We start from the raw sequence: 22,242 nt of genomic DNA, 5'->3' as shown, positions 1-22,242 counted from the left end.
ACTTGTCTCAGCCAGTTGTTATGGCCCAGTTTGAGCAGGCGGGGGAACAGGCCTTCTGATCTAGATCTCATGAACTGCTTCCACTTCCACACGTACTTCTCCATCAGGTACTGTCTCCTGATCTCAGCCTTATTCGAGGGTTTAGAGACGGTTTCCTGACCTGAGAAAGACGAGAGTGCAGAATCAAGTAAAGGATTTCATGCAAACAGCCCACAGCATTGCTGATGCAAAATTTGGATATTTACATCTAGCAGGAAGGCACTTTTTCCAGGCTTCATAAGATGCTTTCGGGTCTTTTTTGAGCCAGAGCTGGGCCTGTGCATGGATCTCGTTGTTATATGGCTTGACTGTAGTCAGGGATTCGACGGCAGTATCCTGTTAAGAAGCACAATTCAAGTAAGTGCATCAAAACGTATTGATCAACACATCATCAGTACTATGAGTCTGTCGTACCTTGTTTTTCTTGCTGGTGGGGGCAGGAGGTTTGATGAGTTTTTGCAGGATCCTCAGGCACATCAGTGTAATGTTTTCCACCACCACAGGGGTCTTTATATTCACCGCCATCAAGAACAGACTCAGGGCTGAAAATAAACAGAGGCATGAGAGTAGGGAAGCACTTATATAAAAATCCTGGCCAACACAGATAAGCTGAAGACTATATAAAAAACATCTCAAGATGACATTTCTGTCGAACAACTACAGCTTGAGGATATATACAGGTTCAGACGTTTATCTCTGGAAATCCACCACAGTACTCACCACAGCGAAGTCTGAGCTCCCAGCATCCTCCCTCCTTAGCAATGGAGTCTGTAAGAAGCAGCATTTCATACTGCAAACTACTGACCTGAATGAGAGATGACAACTGTAAGAACTAGAGTCAAGTACTAAAGACCTGCCACATGCATCAAAATTAGTAATTCAAAATAGCTAGACGTGATCTTTAAAATGTACTATGTAATGAATACCAGATCAGGGTTGGCCCAGTGTCCTTTAAGGGCAGCTGACACCTTGGCAATAATTAGGTCATTCATCTGTTGCGTGGCCTCTGGGTGATCTCTGCAAAATACATTGACATAATAGTAAGCAACTTGTAAACACCATTAGCTATTCTCTTCAGAGACTTGTGTGTATATACCTGGTGAGCAAACAGACGAGCTGACGGACCTCCTCCCTCATGGCTCCGGTGCCGCGGCGCAGGTTGTACTCAAACAGCTCTCGGATGAGGCCCTGCAGTACCAGGATCTGCCTGATGGCAGTGTTGGTCGCCAGTGCGCGCAGCAGAGTGATGCAGTGGCCCGTAACTGCGGACGCACAGCCGTAGCACTTGGTGGAGGATGTGTGTCCACAGCCCAGCACAGACAGGGCTCGGTACTGGCTGGCTGTGAAGGTGGGCTGGGTGGAGGTGCGGGATGATTTGGTAGCTGCTTCCCGCTGCTGCAGGTCATACTCCAGCAGCTCCTTGCGCGACGCAAGCACTTTCTGAATAAGTAATAAAAAAAGAGACTCTTCAACATCCATTTTATAATAAATTTAACAATAATACTTATGCAAATATTAATATTTAACTTTAATATGCTATTAAATAAGTATAATAAATTATCAACACTAGCTACATAATTAAATTATTATATAATTAATAATTGCATTTAATTATTAGGACTTTTAAGATAATAATATTAACATTAATTAGTTAAAAGTATTTTAGTATTATTTTATAATTAAATATTTACATACAATTATTTAAATTTAATAGAATATTAGTTGCTAATGAAAATTGCTATGGTATGAACATTGGTATTAGTAACAAAATTTCTCTGGTATTGTTCTTGACTGCCATTCTGAGGTATGTTTCCCAAAGGGCTAACGATGCTTTTGGGAAACCCACCCCATGTATAGTAACAGCTCTATTGATCGCTAACCTGGATGATTTTGGAGAGCTCATCGAATGAAGTCTTGCAGTCTCCGCTGTATTCCTGTGCCAGCTGCTGAATGTACCGGTTAACACAGGCAGTGGACGTGCCCAGACCAGCACCTGCTCCTGTATCATCCTGAGAAAAATCATGAAAACATGAATGACACATTCAAAAGAGAAAAGTCATTGATCTGTCTGAAACTGATCAATGCTGACAGACTGACCTGTGGTTTCTCAGGGGCAGCCTCGTTCACTTTGGACAGCAGACTTTCCAGCTGCGGCCGGTGGCCCATGAGCTGATGGTAAACCCGGTCAGCCTTGTCGAGTAGAGTGTTGATGTTGGTCACGGCCTGGACACAATAAATCAGTAACAATTGTTTTAGTAAGAGGACTTTCATTTAGACTATTCCTAACTTAACCCGGTCTGTTTGTATGTCTCGTTTTCTGTTGTTGTACACATTTCTGTTTTACATTACACAATCTATATAAATGAATATTAATATATTGAATATTTATGCCTGCCATACCTTTTTCCTATCTTCTTCATTTTCTATAGGATCCACAGCACAGCAGGGTTTTGCATAGAGCATGAAGTCAAAGCGTGCATATTTACAGAAACCACAGGCATTGCACAGGAACGGGTCCTTTTCGTCGTAATTAATGGACCTGGAAAATTCAAAACAGACAATTACAACCTCAATTTCAGTGCAATTCTGTCAGTTTCTTGGGTCTTTGTGCAAAGTTTATTTTTAAAGCACATCTCAACATCCAGACCCTCCGTACCTGCACTTGTGACACTGATACACATTCTCTCCACAGTTGCCGCAAACCCCTGGGTTGGCAGGGACAGAGGCGCTGCAGCGAGGACACTGCAGGGTCTCTGTAGACGCCTGGTAGTTCTCATAAAAATCAGAGAATTCAATCATGAGGTTGGAGGCCACGATGGGGAGAGGGAGGTCGATCTTAACTTCAGTTTGGCCTGGAGTCAACTGCACCTTCTTAGCTTTGTGCCAGCGAGCAGGTCTGCGTACACACATTTCAAATAATTTAATGTATCATCAACCATCTACAAATACTGTCAGCAAAAATGGGCATTTTTTAACTTAAGAGTCTGATTAGCATGCTCACTTGTTCTTCAGTTCAACGATGGCCTGTACGGTCCTGTTGTTGTAGTAGAGGTTGATCGTGCGAACCATCTTGGTTCTCTTGAGATCGCCAATCTTCACTGTTACTTTGCTGATAGTGTGGCTGCCAATCAGCTTCACCACTTGCTGAGTGGTAGTGTAACGGGTGTCCACTTTGATAGATGAGAGTTTGATGTTCTAATAGCACAGGGAATAAAGTAGGCCAACATTCAGACCCATAGCACCTAAAACAAGCATTTAAATGTGACATGTCATGAACGTCACTCACAGAGAAGGGCACTTCAGGATTGTTGCACACCAAGCAGGGATCACTCTCCAGGTAAAATCCATCAAATTCCACCAGTCCAGACAGGGTGCTGAGAAGATAAGTGTTAAGAGATGAAAAATTCTGTGACCCAAAATATCTTCCAATGAGAGCATGCTGGGAACACTTACTTGTATATGTTTGAATTGGGATGATTGGTCAGGATGTGGTTTTGTGCTCTCAAAATTTCTACAGCTTTTTGAGAGTATTCCTTCAGCTGGAAAACACAGAACCAAAACGTTAGGTGCAATGCAACAGTCACACCAATATTTAAAACCTACTATAAAATTACACTACTGTTCAAAAAGTATAATCAAATTCTACCCAGTCATTTTAATAAACAATCTCATATTGGAGTATGACTACCTTCTTTTCTGTCTGAGGTGTTTTGAGGGAGAAATATCCGAGCAGGTCCACAAACTGAGCAGCTTTACGTCCATAAGCAGGTAGTTCTGGCCAAATGGCCCACATCAGGTCGAGCAGCAACTCCTGCTGGGATTTGTTTGAGTTCCTGAAAGATAAATGTTCAGTTTAACATGATGGTTTAAGCTCAAAGCACTGGACACAAGGGAGAGCATTAAGAGAAGTTTCTTGCTTCTAAGTACCTGTATATATGCAGCGCGAGGCAGTGAGCTTGCCAGCGCACAGATGAAGAGTTGGACTCGAGCAGGAAGCAACGCAGGAACTGAATGAGAGTCTCCTTATCTGCAAATTTGTTGAGCTGACTAACAAGAGCCGTACACAACTGATCTTCTTGACTGCCAGCTCCATCTCCTGCAGGAAACACAACAGGAACATTGGGAAAAGTGTCATGAATAATTTTTAGGATTTTTAATCCTAAATGAAAGTGGTTCAATGATAAAAAATGATGAAAGATCATTGAAAAAACATCAAACCTTCTTTGTCCTTTTCCTTGTCCTCTTTCTTGCTCTTCTTGCTGGAGGATTTGCTCTGAGAGGGCTGAGATGTTCCTGAACCTCCACCTGAAGATCCTGTCGAGGCTGCCAGGACTTTACTGCCACATAAGGCGCAAGAGAGCAGCTGCAGCAGGACCGGAGAAACACCCTCATCTACTAGGAAACTCACTTGCAGCAGGAAGTACAACACCGCTAAACAAAGACAGAGAATTCGATTAGTACTACATGTGACTACTGTTTGAGCTAGGAAGGCTTAGTTGTTCTAGTTCTCTTAATTGTAGAGTCATTGGTTAAATTCCCAGGGAAAGCAAGAACTGATCAAATTTTTCGCCCTGAATGCAATGCAAGATTCTCTGGATAAAAGAACATAGTACACTTACAGTCATCCTTCATGCAGAACTTCTGCCAGTTGATTGTTCTCTGAGTGGCTATTTCAGCACATGCTTTAAGGTGTTCCATCTGTGTAAAAGGAAAAAAAGTTCACACAAATCCAAACTAAAAGAAGAATAAAAATCGTCACACATGCCTGTTACTCACCAGACTAATGAGCGTGTCATACTGTAGAGCGGAGCCAGATGTCGCTGTGACGATTCCTCCCCTCAGGAAGATGCCCTGCTCCTCCAGAAGCTTCTTGATGCCACGCACGTGAGAGTCAAGCGTGTGGAGGTCTCGGAGTTGGCGGTACTTTTCTTTGGATCCACAGATGAACAGCAGAAGCTTCCTCACCTGCCGCCTCACGAACGGCGTCTGCTGGATCATCAGATACTGGAAGATAATCGAAAGGGGGGACATTTAATATTCAACAATATTATTGATCTGCCTGCATTGACACCATATAAGAACTGAGCTGGACGATGACACCACTGTTTTGTCCAGAGTGTCTGTCTGTCTGTCTGTCTATCTATCTAATAAATGAACTAAATGAATAACTTTTTTCCAACAAACATGAACCATCACTGAACTTACTTAAGTTGGACTATAACGATATTTTCTTCTAGATCTGCTGTACAGCAGAAACAAACTTTGTTGCATTATTTTCCTGTTATCACTGTAAAGCTGCTTTGAAACAATCAGTATTGTAAAAAGCACTATATAAATAAAAAATAAAGGTGAAAGAGGTTGATCATTGCTGAATTATTCATTGATAACTCTTCAGCACAGGCCAAAAGCGAATTACATGCATTACCTCTGACAGGAAATAGAACCAGGAGTGATCAAAGATAGGCGGTGGGATGCGCGGGTTGGCGTCTGCGATTTTCTTGATCTGGTAAGGCAGTCGGAGGACCATCTCGGTGAGGAGCTGAGAGTATGCTTCAAACACATCAGCAGCGTGGCCCTGAGAAACACCCACAATTTAAAGATCCGGATATTTCCTTATACAAAATATTTAACGTTTGGACAAGCTTCTTAAGAACTGGTCTGTACCTTGACATATTGGCGCAGGAAGAAGGGGCTCATGTCTGGGGGTGAGGAAGAAGTGTGGGGTTTAAGGAGCTGACTGGTGGCCGTTGGTTCTTCCTCTCCCTGCTGGGTCTTCCAGAACTCCAGCAGGGATTTGAGCACATGCAGGCAGTAGTCTATCGCTCCCATGCTGAGCAGAGCGGTAGCAGTTGCGTTGGAGATGAGAGAAGACGACTGGCGAGAAAACAGATGAAACTGAATTATTTAAAGGTTTTTACACTCACTGCTCTGCAAAGTAAACCTTGTAGCATGTAAACAATAATATTAGAAATTAACTAGATTTAAACTTCCCAAAGCAAAATATATTGTTACATTTCAGGTAAGCTTTTAGGCTTTTTTAAATGCATTAAATTATGAATTATTAATTCAAACCACTTTGCTCTTATAATGACACTTTTCGTATTGGAATTTTTTTATTGGAGAATAATAAATGCACATATACAGATAACACAAAAGGGGCCGTTCGGACGTGCTGCTTTGTGGAAACTATAGCTGGTTAAATAGATGCAAGGCAGGAAGACCATCAGAACTCAGTATACAAACAGATGTAATCAATTTAACAGTATGGCTGCCAATCAAATTAATGTTCAACAATTATGTCACCAGCTACATTTTAAATACTTAACATTTTATTAAATGTAAATAATAGAAGATTTTAAATTTTATAACATTTCTTAAAAGTATACTTTAATATTAAATTTCCTAAACATGTATAAGGAAATAAATAAGAATTGAAAGTTAAAATGTATTTCTTATTTAAAGAATTAAATATAATTTAAATAATTAATAATTAATAATTACTTAAATAATTGTAAATTACAAAATCCAAACATAGACCCAAGAGTGAAATAATTTTTAAACGATTGTGCTCAAACGTTCACAAGTAAAAATATTTTCTTTTAAAGAAATTGGCACTTTTATTTAGTAAGGATACATTAAATTGATCAAAACAGTGACAGTAAAGAGTTTTACAAATGTAACAAAATTCTATTCTAAATTCTATGTTAATTATAATTAATTTAAAATTCTTTTGAACTTTCAATTCATTTCATCAAAAAAATCATGAAAAATATGAAGCACAACTGTAATCAGAAATGTTTCTTGAGCGTCAAATCAGCATATTAGAATGATTTCTGAAGGATCATGTGACATTGAAGACTGGGGTAATGATGCAGAAAATTCAGCTTTGCCATCACAGGAATAAATTACATTTTAAAATATATTAAAATTGAAAACAATATTATACATTTACAATATTTTATATTTTATAATATTTAAATTCTTCTGGATTCAGTTTTTTCCCCCCGGTTCTGGATGATTAAATTAAATTCTATAAATCAAAAAGCATGTGTAATTAATTTAAATCATAAAACGTGTTCAGTTTTACAGCAATTTATTAACAGTTTAACACTCTTTTTTTTCTACCAAATTCCATTTTATTTTTACCCAGTTCTTTGCTTTCTGTTTAATTTTGTCTATATTCCATTTTAATGGTTTAATCAAAAACATATCTAATTAATTGAATTCATAAAAACAACTTCATTTATTAATTTGTATACAATAATAGGGCCAAAAAAAAAAAAAAAAAAAAAGTTTGTTTTTTGTTTGTGTATTTAATTAATTTGTTTTTCTGGTAATCAAATAAAGGCATAAAACACTAATTTATCTTTTATTAAAATTAAAATGAAACAAGCTCTTGGCAAACAAGTGCTACACAACAGAGGTTTACTGTTAAAATTATAACATGGAGGAAAATTTGTTTTAATAACATTTGTATTATCATTATTATTATTATTATTAGTATTACATTAAGATGAACATTATACTGTACAAGAGAAATATATTTCTATCGCAGCTTCAAGTTAAACCAAACTTTTATTTTGACGGGTTGCCATCTAGACCTTCTTCTGTGATGTGATGATAGTTTCTCTCAAATTGTCAAAGTTGTTGTCAAAGTGAGAATATTAAACCGCAAAGGTCTATTTAAATATGAATCCTACTGTAAACTAGCGTTTTTCCTGGATGCCTCGCCACAGCCAGCACTTGATTTGAGCACATCATACATGCTGCATGCTTATTGTTTCACTGACGTTGACAAGATTAACCCCTCAGGTATCGAAATTTGGTACCGAGGCAATTCGGTCGGCGCCTAAAAAGTATCGAACTCAATACCCAGCCCTATTTAGTTCTCAGACTTAGTGGTTCAAATAAATATTTTAACCTTCAGAACAAAGCTTTGTGAGCACGATATTACCATAGCGACGTTGACAGTTACCTCAGAGGAGGATTTTGAGCCAGACTTGGTGCGGGACATGAAGACACTGAGGAGCCTCATGATGACCAGGTGCACCTCGTTTATGGAGCAGCGCTCATTCTTCTTTGAAACATCCTGGAAACCAAAAATGACAATCTATATTCTGTATATCTATATATTCCATCTATGTATGTCTCCTGTATATGTATAATATAATCTATGGCCTGGTTTAGTAGTCTCACCTTCTTGTGCATGCCGAGCTCTGCGATGAGCTGGGCCAGAAGGTCGTCCAGTGCTCCCTTGTCTTTCTCGTCCTCTCCATCTAGATCTGTGGTCAGCATGAGGATGACCTGCATGTAGGGAATGGCCTGAACTCCACCAACAGCGTGGAGCTGGGACAGGTGCTGCAGGAGACGCTCCAAGAGCATCAAACGCACCATGTGCAACCTGGTCAGAGGAGTGAGACAGGCAAATAGACAGTTATTATACAGAAACATATTTTATTCTAGTTTATAAAAGAAGATAAGTGCATGTAGACAGACCTGTTGCTTGTGTGGATGTCGCCCTCTGTCTCTCCTTCTCCTTCTGATCCGTCTCCTTCATGCTGGGCAGTAGTGGTGCTGATGGCTCCAGTGCTGGAGCTCACACTGCCTGGTCCAGCAGGGTGTCCTTCAACAGTTGTGTCCCCGTAAGCACTGCTGCGGCCAGACACTGAAACACACAAATTGTCCTGAGTGGATGAAACTCCCCAAAACGAGCCACTTTAAAATCTTTTATGTTTAAAAACAGTAACAGTAACAATTCAAGTCTTACCATTGTGTTCACCGGCAACTGAGTCGACGGCACTGCCTCCGCTCTCAGAGCCCACGCTGCCCCCGTGCTCGGCGGGAGAGGTGCGCAGCGTGGAGCCGTCTGTGGCCGCTGTGCTCCCCTCATCATCCGAGGCTGGGGCTGAAAGCATAACCAGAGCTGTTACAGGAAAAAAACAGCAGGCTTTGCTAAGGGGGGGTTTCTAAAGGTGCACACGAACATATACATAGAAAAACAGCCATATGTTTGAAAATTATTGGAAATGGGAAGAAACAATGAGATGAAGGGATGACAGAAGGAATGGTGGGTGAGCAATGAGCATGCAATAAGTATTACAGAAAGAGATTTGTGGAGAGATGGGTGCAGTTACCTGATGCAGTGGTGTCTGAAAGGGTCCCCGCGTCCAAAGATGAGGAGCTGGGGGCCTGACCGGACAGACCCAGACTCTGTAGACCAAGAGCACTGCTGCTGCTGCCTGCAGACACAGCATACATTCAACATTAGACACCCGATGGTCATATGCAAAAAAAAAAATGCATGCTGGTTTCTCTCTGAGGACAGAAAAGTGGAAACAGTGACCTTGCTGGTCTTGTTGCAGACTGAGAGCTATAGCCAGCTCCACCATGGTCTCGTCATCAGCATCTGGGGGGATGTCCAGCATGGGTGGGAAGCCCTCCGCCCCTGCCAGCAGTGCTTCCAGAGACGAGGGGTTCCCATTGCTCACATTCTCTGCTGTTTCCAGCACCATAGACTCCGACTGCAGATCAAACAGAGAGAAAGAAGAGGATTATATAACAACTGCCTTCTTTAAAAATGCACAAGTCTGGACAAAGACTGTGTTCACCAGTAGCAGGTTTTTTTGGGGGCTGGCTGTTTAAAGCATAAACTGGACTTTTGATGTTCTGCTTACAGCTGCTGAGTTTATATTTGTGCATCATTATTCGTTATGTGTATCCACTTGGGAAAAGTTGCTTGGAGATAAGCTTTAACGCACCATGACTCACGATGATTAGGCTATTTGTTCATTACCTGTTATATTAATATAAAGATAATTATATGACGTGCATGATTTAAATAATCATATTACTGCCCAAAATTAAATTCAAAACTGAATTATTTAGTCAAAATTTGATTATATTATTTAATATGATTAAATTATATTAATATTTCACAATATTATGGTTTTATTTTATTTTTAATCAAATAAATGCAGTTTATGAGAATTCTTTCATAAACAAAAAATCTTACGGAGCCTATATGTTTGAACAGTAGTGAATATATGCATTAATTACAAATCAATTCAAAATAATCAAATCAGTTCAGATCAAATCAAACCAAGTCCCAATTTAAGAGTGAATTTCACAATCATAAAAAAATAAAATCCAATCTAATCATTGTCAGATAAATTAACACTCTTAGGGTCCAATAGAAGGACTAATAGAGGCTGCGAAGCTCACCACCATCTCAAAGTCACCGTGGTCCACCTCGTTTTGCTCTTGACTCTCCTGCCTGCCACCTTCCCCTCCCGTCATGTTGGAGGACTGCATCTTCTCATCAGCATCGTCATCATCGTCGTCATCTTTATCTCCTAGCACAGAAATGCATTGTTTGAGGTTGATTCATTGAGGTGTGCGTGTATGATTTAAGTCACAAAGCTGAATTAAATCATACAAATCATACAAAGCTGAAAGGCACAGCTCATACCCATGGGCGTGTTGGAGCGTGGGGGAGAAGGCAAGGTCACATGTCTGCGCTTGTTTCTGGGTCTCAAAACTCTAATCAGCGCCTGTTTGCAAGCAAAGCTCACAGAGGTGTCCTGTAGACCAAAAAGATTAGATTACAGTGATAACTCAAAAGATATAGATTATATCTGAGAAGAATGACAACGGGATACATACAGGGCAGAGCAGCATCTGCATGTAGATTTTGGATGCCACATTTATGTAATCCAGCTCACAGGTGCAGTAGCCATGAATGATATCAATTAGAGCATTCACTGTGGCTTCAATGTGAGTTAGACCTTAGAGAAAAACAAAACAATGTCAGTATTTTGAAACAATACATCCGTGGACTCTTCAAATCAATCCGACCACGTACCTGGCAAACAGGCTGGAGCCAAAAAGGCATTCTTAGGTTTGAGGGCATGAAGTTTCCAGAAGTTAGTGACCAGTTGCATGATGAAGCTACAGCTCTCAGTATCATATTTCAGGCCATCATCACCTACATCTGACAAGAGAAAAACTGCCTGTATTAAGAGGCACGTAAAATGAATACAAGATGAACGTACAAGAGGTTTAATGAGCGTACCAGTGTCTGATTGAGGAAGTCTGGACTCGGTGAAGTGCACAAGGTTATTGGGTCTCATGATGGCGATGGAGCGAGCTGTGATCACCAGCCTCTGGAACACATCAGGGTCCAGCTCCTTCCCTTCTTTACTGCAGCTGTTCAGACACTGTACTGCGTTGCTCAGCAGAGACTGATCCTGAATACAAATTCAGCACCAGTTATGAAGCTGAGCGTAAAAGACGTGGAGATTTAACACGGGATTAATTTCTAATCAGCAGTGATCATGTGTACCTTGTGGTTGTGGTAGGCTGTGCGGCTGGTGTGCAGGCTTGCCAGAAGGCCTTTGGTCTGTTGCAGTACTCCAGCAGGAGTGGGGATGGACAGGAGGAGAGTGGCCAACTCTAGAGCCGCAGTTTTATTTTTCTCCTATAGATTTTAGGGATGGAAAAGCGTCACACAAAAATGGAAATTTCAATCATAACAAACAGAAGAAACATAAAAAAAGACATAAAAAAAACTGTAGTTTTGCTATTTGCTATAAAAAAAGTGTTGCTATTTTTAACAATTAAAAAAAATAATTATATAAACATTAGATTAAAAACTTAAACTAAAATAATAAGTTACATTTACAACTGATTGAAATAAAAAGTTGAAGTTGAAGCACAAATGACTAAAAAAGCACAATAAAACAGCTTTTATTAGGAAACTGATATGATTTAATCTTATTTGAATGTACATCATTTTAAACATACATTCAAAACAAATATTTTCTTGTGTAAAACTAGTATACCTTTCTGATTTACTGAAGGGCAAATTTACTAATCCTATAGACAAGGTACTACCTATCCCTTAAGGTTTTTTTCTTTTCAATTTTTGGACCAACTTAGCAGCAAAGCAACAGTACTTTTGATATCCCCAATCTCAAAGAGAATATCTCTCCCTTACCTTTTCAACAGGGGAGCCCACAGCAAAGCAGCTCTCTAAAGCTTCCAGTGAGCTGACCACCAACCTAGAGATCAGACAACAGTTAGATAGGGAAAGCAATGCATTGTATTAAAATTACAGCAGTCCATACAAACATATTCAAATTCTACACCATTCTCAAAGCATTGTCATTCTCAAACCATAACACATTATCATCAGACATTAAGAGTGTTAAAGAACAACTGTGTGATTATTAATGTCTTTATAAATGCTATAATTGTCCTGCATGATCTACACCAGAGCAAGCTCAGTCTGACTGCTCTCTCACACATACACACACACACACACACACACGAGCAAACCACCATGCACACAAGCAGAGAAAGGGCGGTTACTAACCGGTCCAAGGCTGATAAGGACTCAGTTTCACAACTTTTTTTATTGTTTTAGGGAGCAAAGAAAAAGAAAAATGTGTGAGGATCACAGAAAAGAAATACGTAAAAATGATTTGTATGTCAAACACAGGAAACGATTGCATGCAAGCACGAGGTCATTATGATGGCAGCCATGCACTGGACACGTCACGCGCACACCCCCCCCCCCCCACTCCCTCCTCTATCCTCTGCTCTTCGTTTTAGTTACGTTAATCGACATCAAATACGGACACTTTTAGAGACAATAATATAGATTAAATGCAGTTTAAGGGAAACGAAGACAAAGACAGAAAACATCATGAATTATTTTTTTACAGGAAATCAAATCAAGTAATATGTTGAAATCAGAGCACACAGGTTAAGGTGACAAGTGTACCTCTCTAGTACAGTGCCGCTAGTTGCGATGGGGCTGGTGACGTCACTGTCTCCGGTCCCGTTGCCCTGGTTGAGGTTGGGGCTGCACACGTTGTTGACTGCAGCTGAAGGAAAGTCCTCCGGTGGCTCATCTGGCCAACCGAACTGCTCTTTGGTTTTGCCATAAATCTTAATGGAGTCCAGCATGGTGACACCAGCTGGGTCGACTGAAGCTCCAACTGAAAAAAAAAAAAACGTGAAAATTGTCAAAATACATATTATTATAATATATTATTAATAAAAGTAATACAAATATTTACTTTATTATAAACGTTACAATTTCACAATATAATGTGAAAAAAAAAAAAAAAAAACTTAGCACAAATTTACAGTGACCTTGTTATATGTTACAAGCACTTATTGTAGTAATAACAGTAAATTATGCATAATTGCATGCAACTAAACCAAACCCTAATCCTATCGTAAGTAAATAGTACTTATATGTATAATTACTTAAAGGGGGGGTGAAATGCTATTTCATGCATACTGAGTTTTTTTACACTGTTAAAGAGTTGGATTCCCATGCTAAACATGGACAAAGTTTCAAAAATTAAATTGTACGTTTGAAGGAGTATTTCTGTGCCAAAAATGCTCCTTTCGGTTTGTCACAAGTTTCGGAAAGTTTTTTTCGAGTATGGGCATGTGTGACGTCAGATGGGGCGGAATTTCCTTATATGGGTCCTAAGGGCACTTCTATCGGAAGAGCGCGGGCGCGCGCGCAACCGTAGACCAGAGCAAGAGAGCGGAAAGCAGTTCGCCCATCATCACAGCGCTGTGCTCGGCTTTAGGGAAGTCAGTGTCACCAAAGAAGTGGGTTTTTAGTTGCCAGGGCAAGACATCCCTGCACAGATTCCCAAAGAACCTGGCGTTAAGGGACCAGTGGATGGAGTTTGTTTTTCCAGAGCATCAACGGAGTTGTGCAAGACTGTTTGTTCCCTGCATTTCGACGATGATTGTTTTATAAACAAAGCCCAGTTCGACGCCGGATTTGCAGATCGTCTAATACTTAAGGATGGAGCAGTCCCAATGATAAAGGTTCACAGTCATGCGTTGGAACCGCAGGCAGTGAGTAAAACTGCTTGTCTGCTTCAAATGTCTGTGTTGTTAGCTATCGGCGCTCCTCCAGCCGCTCGGTTTTTTTCCGGAAAGACTCGGAACTGCCAATCTTTCTTTTATAAATATAATAAAACTAAAGACTTTTTGGAGATATAAAGGATGCAGTACTACTCTATAGGTACTCAAGATTAACATGAGATTGACTGAAAATGAGTGTTTCACCCCCCCTTTAAAATAAAGTGTAACCATAAAAAATTATATTATTTTTAATGTAATATTATAATATAATCGGTTATATAATATAATTTAATTGAAATGTCAAATATTTAAATGTTCATGTCATAATTTTTTTTCTTTTAAAATGAATTTTTATTATTAATATTATGCTAGTTTTATAGTAAAATAGATATACAGTTAATAATAATCATAATAAGGAATGAGTAGGTGTGTCAAAAAGTTTCACTGGTAGTGTACATGAAAGTAGTTCTGATATCTGTTGGGATCTTACTGAAAATGGAGAGCTTCTTGTCTGCCTGAAGGGCTTCCTCACGAGTGAAAGGGAAGTCAAACCAGCGGGAGCGCGTCAGGTTCAACTGCATGGTGCGTCCAAAGATTTCAATGTAGGAGGGAGCTCGCTCAATGGCCTGAGTGCCCACCTGCACCCTCATTCCCGTCATCACCATCGAGTTGTTATTGTTCACTACTTCCACCGTGAAACCTCCAGGCTGTTGGCGAGAAACAACACAAATGACTTAGTGGAAAAGCAAACCACTGATGATCATTTCAAAATAATATTTTAGCTAGAATCATTATTTATACCTTGGTGTTGGCCACATACATCCCTGTAGAGTTCAGCCGGTGTTTGATTTGCTGGCCGTTGTAGACCTGCAGCAGGTCGTTGCCACCAAACTCCACCTCTGTCAGCTGCTGATTGTGCTCGAAAAAGTCTACAGGAAAAGTGACTTGGCTGGATGTGCGTGTGGCTGACGAGGGAAAACAAAAAAGGCACATAACCATCTCTAAACAACACTGAACAACATGTGATGAATCCGAGAGAAAGTGGCGTGACTCACTGGCCGTGGCTGTCTTGCGTTTACGGACAGGTTTCATGATGCTGATCACACTGCTAGGCTGAAGGGAGGGCTGGAGCCAATAGGACGTGTTCTCCACATTAGCCATGTATATACGGAGGCTGCCATCTTCACACAGCAGAATCATAGTGGTGCGCTGCTGCTCGTTGCTCGCTGTGTGACGGATTGCTACCATGTCCTGAATCTGAGGGGAAGAGAGAGACTTTATGTGTTTGCTTGACTTGGCATAGTAGTAGGATTTATTGAAACCAAACTTTTGCCCATTCCAGCCTCTGGTACCCTTGTATCAGTAGTAAATTGGGACTTGGGTGACTGGCAAAATTTTATAATTCAGTCTCAATCTCCTTGTAAACTCAATTTCTGGCATTCAATAAATGTCTAAATGCATCGGTAATGCATGAATCTCAATGTAAATCTTTTAGTATTATTATTTAATAAAAAAATATATCTATTTATTAAAAAAAATACATTAATCTATATTTCAGTAAACATTAATATTTATTTATGATACATTTTATTATATTTCCAAGGCTGTGAATCCATTTTTTAAAAGTAAGATGCAGTTTTCTGTGATTAATCACACCTAACATTATTAATTGTGATTAATTAGTGTGAGCATATATGCTAGCCACAGGAAGTGAGCAAAAACATTAGCACAGCCTCAGAAGTGGGGGTTGGGGCAAAAAACAAATACAAATGTTGCATTAAGCAGTACACACTAATCACAGAAAACAATGTGTTTTACAATATAATATAAAAACTTTCATAATATATATTTTATACTTCCTCTAGACTAGGAAAATCTAGGAACTGACCTTAGCTTTCGCAGGCAGGGTTTTGATTTCCTGGATGAGGAACGTGTCTGGCTTTACCATGATGACCAGAGGGATTCCTGTGGTCTGCTGTACGCAGCATAGCAACCCTGGGTGGTTCATCACTTCTGACCACTGACAGAGTGCTGGAGAGGTCTTACTACTACCTCCATTAGAACTGGATGTACAAGAGAATGAACATTAGAGAAATACAAAACACATGAGTGAAAGAGTTTTACATAAGAATAGCCTTATGTTGAAATCCTACCCTTTGACATTGATGGTGAAGAGTCTCTGGGTTTCCATGCTGCTGCGGCTCACTGTGGCAGCGAATGACTTGCCCTGACTGTAGCTGAAGAAGAGCATCTGCAGGACGTGGGAGTAATACACAGAGACTCCGCCTCCAGCCACCTGGCCATTACTATCCTGTTAAGTAAACACACCACTAACTCAGCATGCTGTCATGCTCAATCTATTCTGAAATCTATTTGGTTAACTTATTTCAGTCTAACTGACTATATAGCAAAAGATAATGTCGTAAGAACCTTCAGATCCTCGTGGTTGATCTCCAGAACGTTGGTGACGTAGAAAGGGCCATGCTGGGCACTGCTGGACTCATCCATCACCTGAGTGTACATGTAGCCAGCTGAGGACATGATCACAATGATGTTTTTGCCCTCCTCGTTGAACAGGAATGTGGCATCTCTGATCTTCGAACTTGGTAGCAGGAAGTAGTACATGGGGCTCAGGGCATCCACAGACAAGTCGTAAATCTGCAAGGAACAGTCATTTGAGGCACAATACTTTTGGTCAGTGACTATATATTCAAATTTATCTCACATTTGAGAACAAAATTATTATTTAAGCAAATACAGCAAGAACTAGCATTATACTTACACTACTGTTCAAAAGTATATGTATATATATATATATATATATAAGAACAGATATTTTAAACTGCAGTAATATTTCTCAATATTACTGTATTTTTGACAAAAATAAATACAGCCTTGGTGATCATAAGAAGCTTATTTAAAAAAGATTAAAAAAAATATTTGATTTTGATTTGATTATCAAATTGATTATCCATTGTTTGCACATTTTGAAAATGATAAACTTCTAATTGGAAGTTGTTTGCCAAATTTCAACCAATAACAAAGTAGTTCCATGACAAGTACAATAATTCACCTTGACAAAATCAGCAGTTATAATGGCCAATTCAGTCTGTGATCCAGGAAGCCAGATGGCCTTGATGATGAAGTTTCCAGTTGCAAGTTGCGGATGCAGGACTAAGTGATCTGACACAGAGCCTGTGCTGCTGAACGTCAGAACGTGACAATCCTGTAGATGATAGGCACAGAGAAATGAGACTAAAATCATAGGAAAAAAAAAAATATGTCATAGTTTTGTCTGCATTTGCTACCTTGAGTCCACACACTGCTAGATAATCCTCATTACAGGGGTTTCCTGTGAGGCTGAGCACAGTGAAGGGAACTGGAGCGGAGGCTAGACGAGTCAAAGTCAGTTTCCTCTTACTAGAGTCAGCCTGCTTTAACAGCGCAGACAACTGCAGGACCGTGATCTGCAAAAAACAAAAACAAAAACACACCATGAAGTCTCAATAAAACATGATGTAGCGAAGATACAAACTCGTGTTAAGGTTTTCTGTATTACCTTGCCCTTCTCATGGCTGACAGCGAGGTGTTGTCTGCGTCCATGAGGGGACGACAGCACACACATGGCTACCCGACGCAGCACATGCGCGCTGATGAGCTGGCGGATGGTCTGTCCTTGATCTCCACTGTAGTTCATTCTGACATTCTCAAAAGCGCCCTCTTGTGAGCCCAGTGTGGGAACCTGGAAGATAAAATCATGTTTAGTTTCAGGAATTTTGTTTTGGGAGCATGAAGAATTAGTCTTTCGGTATTTGGTTCATACCATGAGCTGGTCGGTCATCTCAACGGTCTTGTCTTGAGTGTGTAATTCGTTGAGAGCGTGCTGAGCCCGGCTACTGCTGCCCACCGCTGACGCCTGCTGGAAGTTGGTCTGAATGGCGTCCATTAGGAAAATGAGCAACTCCAACACCAGGGCTGCTGTGGAGGAGCTTGACTGCAAAAAAGAACGATAGCAGTGAGACAGATCCGGTCTGCTTTCAGTCAAAACATCAATGATTCAGAGTGAGGAGTAAGGAAATTCTCGCACCACTTGAACGAGCAGGTCCTCTCTGCAGCCCTCGATGTTTTTACACACGCTGCTCTTCTTAGGCTTGTCATCGTCGCTGCTTTTGCCGTCACAGATGGTGACTTTTCCTTTGTCCGCGGGTGAGGCGCTCTGGTGACGGATGGCGCTCTCTGGCATGCGCAGCTCGCTCTGAAAGGCCGAGGACTCCTTCATGGTGGAGCTCATTCCACTGCTTGGACTTCTTTTCACTAGAGCCTGTAAAACAAGGATAAAGACCCAGGATCAGGGATACAGGATGCATTGCATTGGCTAAATTACAAAGATGTTTATGCTTGGGGAGGGGAGGGGACACAACAGGGAAGAGGGAAATAAATTAGATTGTTACATGCTTTGTGTTTCCATCAAGGAGACATGCATGAATGGATATGGCTTAAATGTTGAAATGTTAATCTGAAAAGCTTTTTAGACTAGAAAAATAAGTGGAAATCTTATGGATATACAATTACTATGATGAAGATTAAAGGAACAGTTCACCCAAATATTACAGTTTTAACATTATTTACTCACACTCATGTCGTTCCAAACTTGCAAGTTTCTAAAAAATGTTTCAAACAGGGTCTGAAGTTATTTTCCCCCTACATTTAAAAAAAAGTGTTTGTTTTTTTTTGCTTCTGGGGATATAATAATAGATGGAGATATAATCCAAATCTTCTGAAGCCATTCAGTAGTTCTATGGACAATTTTAATTTTTTTTTGGGTGCTTTACAGTGGTAGTTACTATGGAAAGTGCTGTGTAAAATTACCTTTTTTGTTGAAACGGTTTGAAACAACACGCATAAATGTTTGTTATAGCAGGTGAACAATTCCTTTAACAATATAATCAAATTAATCTTAAGTAATATACTACCAAACAATAGAGGACAAACTTGCTTTACAACCAAAAAAAGGAAAGGTGAAATGTTGCAAACCCTGATGAATTGGGGGAGATCTGAAATGAGCTAATGGCAGTCAATGATAAATGATTTGCAAGCCAAAGTTACCGCTGTTGCTCTTTTCCCATGATGACCTGAAGTATTCGGTCTCACCTGGCAGCTGCCATCCTCCTTGGCACCGCAGTCACAGAAGAAAGAGCCGTATTTGGCATAGGAGATCTCATGGTCTTTGTGACAGACCTTGGCACACACTGTGCACACACCTACCCCATCCACCATCTTACAGGTGTGACAGTGATACCTGTACGGGGAAGAGCGTGAGATTAAAGGCCAACAGCACAGCTTCTGAACGCTTCTGTTTCATAGCAAAGGAAGGCCGTGTGGGTCCATTACCAGTGCTGGTTCATGAACTCCTTTTGAGTGATGGTGAAGGTGCATAGCTTATTGCAGAGTGAATCCTCATCCTATAACACAAGAAACTTAGATATGATTGGAAAAATCAAAGCAATCTTTAAATCTACAGTGAGCAGACTGTTTCCTGACCGAGTCTTCAGCCTGTGAATCTTCCTCCTCTACAGCTAGGTCCTCCACCCAGTCAGAGTCCACTTCAATGGCCTTCTCCTCTCCCTCCATCAGGAGCTGGGACGAGCCCTGGCCACTGCTCTGTCTCAAAGCGTTCATCACATCCGCCAGGTAGGAAATGATGTGGCAGGCACACTCCAGCATGCTGGCATGCTGCAAACAAGAGTGTTTCACTAATGGCCCAAAATAATTAAATCCAAGACGTGTGAATGGTTACCGTAGAAATTTACCGTCAAACTGCACCTACCTTGCCTTGCGACACATTAGCGGTAACTTTTTCCACAACGTTCTTCTGATACAAGTATTTTTTACTGAAAGAAAAATAGGAAAATTTCAGATTTAGGAAGCAAATACCCCATGAAATCAAGAGTTGTGGTTTTGTGGCTTCAGTCTATGAGTGGCAGTTTCTAATTATTATTTTTTTAGCTGATATAAAAATACGTATACAATTTAGTCCTTTATTCTATTTTAGGAAAAAATAGCAAAAAGTATGATGTACTTTAACAATTTGTCCAATAAAATGCTGTGAAAAAGCATTATTTTTTTTAGTAATATTTTATTATTGATTTAAAGTTCACCTGTAGTCAATCTTTGATCCCCAAAATTACATATTGAACATGAGCTAACATGAACTCACAATGGAACATTTGGACAATCAATAAATAATGTAACAAACAGATATTGCTCATTGGGAGTCCATGCTAGTTAAAGCATTGTCTAAAACTAACTAATGGGACCTTATTTTAAAGTGGCATCTGAAATTATAATAAATATAAAAGTAACAGTCACTCACCATCTTGTGAGCCAGTCAATGGCAGCTCTGTGTAGCTGTAGATGTCCTGCTCCTTGTCCTGCACTGGCTAGAGTGGCCATGATGACCATGAGCTCAGGAAAGCCTGCCCCATCCCCGCTGGCCAGCATCTCCGTTGCCATGGGTATGAGAGTGCTCAGAAGCACCGTGCAGACGCCCTCGCCAACCTGGCTGTTATCACGGACAATGTAGGAGGTGAGGAGTTGCAGGAGCTGCCTGTTCTCTTGCACTGTGTCCAGCTGGTCTGAATCTTTAGGAGGGGAGGCCGTCATGCGCCTCAGCCAGGCCTGCAGCCTCATGGGCTCCACACAAGCCAGCTGGGCCAATGAGCCGCACAGACACAGAAGGCTGGGATTGGGGCTCTTTTCCGCTGAGGGATGAACACAGATGAGAAGTGTAAGAGGGGAAGAGTAAAAGGGGCAAATTTGTGAGAGACATAGCATGGCTACATACTGAGCTGGAACAGTTTAGTGAAGAATTTCAGAACTCTGTTACAGAACTTTGCAGATAGATTCTCGTTGGCTGTGGCCATCATGATTTGCACCAATTCTCCACTACAAGACAAGGGGGGAAAAGTGATGTATTAAAATGATGCAAAGGGCTTCAAGCAATTCCTAAAAAGAGTTTATTCAGTTAGAATGTACCTGAATGAGAAGAATTCCTCCATTGCTTTGCGGACCTGACTGCTTTCCAGCTGTTTCTCCAGGTACTGTAGACACTCTTCAAGAATGGACTCATCCAGACCACTAATTGGAAACAGAACCATATTAAAGGCATAGTTCTCCCAAAAATGAAAATTGTGCCTCATGTCGTTCCAAACCCTTAAAAATTGGGTTAATCTTCAAAACTCAAATTAAGACAGTCCTTTTTGTAATTTTTTGTCCTCGATTGACAGTCCAGGTAACCAAAATTTAAAAGAACCCAAAATGGTTTTAAAGGTGCCGTATAATGAATCAATACGAATTCAGCGGTTTAATCCAAGTCTTGTGAAAAGAAACAATCCCTTTATATGATGCACAGATTTAATTTAGGCTTTTATTTACATCACATATGGTAAACATGGAAGCTTGTGCATGTCACATGCTAGGAACAAACTTCATTGGTTTTCGAGCAGCACACACTCATGAGCAAGAACCAATGAGGTTTGTTCTAGAGCGCAACACACACACGCACGCACACAAGTTGCCGTGCTCAACATATGTGATGCGCTCAATCTATATGTGCATGTTTATATGTGAATAAAAGCCAAAATTGAATCTGTTCATCATATAGTGATCGTATCTTAGGATTAACCAAAGGCTTATGGGTTTGGAAAAACATGACGGTGAGTAAGACAGAATTTTCAATTGTGGGGGAACTAAGGCTGCGTCTCATTTCTCTGTCTTACCCCTTACTCTTACCCCTTCCCCTCGGTTTTGCGCGTTCATGTGAGGGGAAGTGGTGTCCCAATTCTCATTTTGACTAAGGGTTAGGGCCAAGGCGTAGGGCTACATAGCCCTTGAAACGAAGTCTGCGGAGGACCACACTTGAAAGAGAGGGGTAGGAATTTCTCAGAAGTGAGTCGCACAAATGTATGTATTTTCAGCAGTTTAATGACACTCGTGTTTTATGATACCTTTAATAAAACGTTCAAGCGGTTTTAATTGTAATGTTTTTGTTTTGAATCACTAGTTAACCGCTAGCTAGCAGCTATGCGCTATTTGCCGTTTGCTAATGTTTTGCTTATGATGTCACCGGCGCCGCCGTTAAATACAATGAAACAATGTCTTTGACTGATGGCACACAAGCGTGCAAAGATAAAGGGAGACCAGGCAATCGATATCACAACCCGAGGCGACGGCATCTTCGTTTGTTTATGTCAACGCGTATCGCCTCTGTTTACATAGCAGCAGCCAGCTAGCGGAAAGGGAAGATGA

The 22,242-nt window shown here is 40.4% G+C and overlaps 1 protein-coding gene across 23 annotated transcripts in view; it reads right to left on the bottom strand.

Moving 5' to 3' along the window:
• Positions 1–22,242, bottom strand: part of ubr4 (ubiquitin protein ligase E3 component n-recognin 4) — a 52,967-nt gene that overhangs the window by 9,526 nt on the left and 21,199 nt on the right. For 8 of the 23 annotated variants that reach the window (XM_081387574.1, XM_081387590.1, XM_081387585.1 and 5 more), the window contains 52 exons: positions 20,971–21,072; positions 20,780–20,880; positions 20,309–20,696; positions 19,763–19,826; positions 19,477–19,668; positions 19,327–19,397; positions 19,042–19,234; positions 18,023–18,256; positions 17,759–17,929; positions 17,495–17,677; positions 17,244–17,402; positions 17,009–17,161; positions 16,366–16,593; positions 16,089–16,246; positions 15,824–15,998; positions 14,991–15,192; positions 14,737–14,900; positions 14,426–14,642; positions 12,824–13,040; positions 12,413–12,445; positions 12,035–12,098; positions 11,381–11,515; positions 10,901–11,285; positions 10,702–10,823; positions 10,508–10,619; positions 10,261–10,391; positions 9,383–9,560; positions 9,174–9,278; positions 8,807–8,944; positions 8,536–8,704; positions 8,236–8,440; positions 8,015–8,128; positions 5,704–5,913; positions 5,465–5,614; positions 4,816–5,043; positions 4,659–4,737; positions 4,258–4,470; positions 3,967–4,135; positions 3,728–3,872; positions 3,493–3,578; positions 3,326–3,413; positions 3,041–3,234; positions 2,696–2,935; positions 2,440–2,578; positions 2,137–2,262; positions 1,920–2,048; positions 1,136–1,479; positions 966–1,056; positions 760–844; positions 454–581; positions 246–375; positions 3–160 (listed from right to left, as the gene is read on the bottom strand). In XM_081387574.1, the coding sequence (XP_081243700.1) occupies positions 3–160; positions 246–375; positions 454–581; positions 760–844; positions 966–1,056; positions 1,136–1,479; positions 1,920–2,048; positions 2,137–2,262; positions 2,440–2,578; positions 2,696–2,935; positions 3,041–3,234; positions 3,326–3,413; positions 3,493–3,578; positions 3,728–3,872; positions 3,967–4,135; positions 4,258–4,470; positions 4,659–4,737; positions 4,816–5,043; positions 5,465–5,614; positions 5,704–5,913; positions 8,015–8,128; positions 8,236–8,440; positions 8,536–8,704; positions 8,807–8,944; positions 9,174–9,278; positions 9,383–9,560; positions 10,261–10,391; positions 10,508–10,619; positions 10,702–10,823; positions 10,901–11,285; positions 11,381–11,515; positions 12,035–12,098; positions 12,413–12,445; positions 12,824–13,040; positions 14,426–14,642; positions 14,737–14,900; positions 14,991–15,192; positions 15,824–15,998; positions 16,089–16,246; positions 16,366–16,593; positions 17,009–17,161; positions 17,244–17,402; positions 17,495–17,677; positions 17,759–17,929; positions 18,023–18,256; positions 19,042–19,234; positions 19,327–19,397; positions 19,477–19,668; positions 19,763–19,826; positions 20,309–20,696; positions 20,780–20,880; positions 20,971–21,072 (8,395 nt within the window). Of the gene's footprint in view, positions 1–2; positions 161–245; positions 376–453; positions 582–759; positions 845–965; positions 1,057–1,135; positions 1,480–1,919; positions 2,049–2,136; positions 2,263–2,439; positions 2,579–2,695; positions 2,936–3,040; positions 3,235–3,325; positions 3,414–3,492; positions 3,579–3,727; positions 3,873–3,966; positions 4,136–4,257; positions 4,471–4,658; positions 4,738–4,815; positions 5,044–5,464; positions 5,615–5,703; positions 5,914–8,014; positions 8,129–8,235; positions 8,441–8,535; positions 8,705–8,806; positions 8,963–9,173; positions 9,279–9,382; positions 9,561–10,260; positions 10,392–10,507; positions 10,620–10,701; positions 10,824–10,900; positions 11,286–11,380; positions 11,516–12,034; positions 12,099–12,412; positions 12,446–12,823; positions 13,041–14,425; positions 14,643–14,736; positions 14,901–14,990; positions 15,193–15,823; positions 15,999–16,088; positions 16,247–16,365; positions 16,594–17,008; positions 17,162–17,243; positions 17,403–17,494; positions 17,678–17,758; positions 17,930–18,022; positions 18,257–19,041; positions 19,235–19,326; positions 19,398–19,476; positions 19,669–19,762; positions 19,827–20,308; positions 20,697–20,779; positions 20,881–20,970; positions 21,073–22,242 lie in introns of all 23 variants that reach the window. The other 15 variants (XM_081387596.1, XM_081387578.1, XM_081387584.1 and 12 more) reach the window with 8 other exon arrangements.

Source organism: Scardinius erythrophthalmus (assembly GCF_964197995.2).
Source record: "Scardinius erythrophthalmus genome assembly, chromosome: 15".
Lineage (NCBI taxonomy): Eukaryota > Metazoa > Chordata > Actinopteri > Cypriniformes > Leuciscidae > Scardinius > Scardinius erythrophthalmus.
This window is presented reverse-complemented; position numbering and strand designations above follow the sequence as displayed.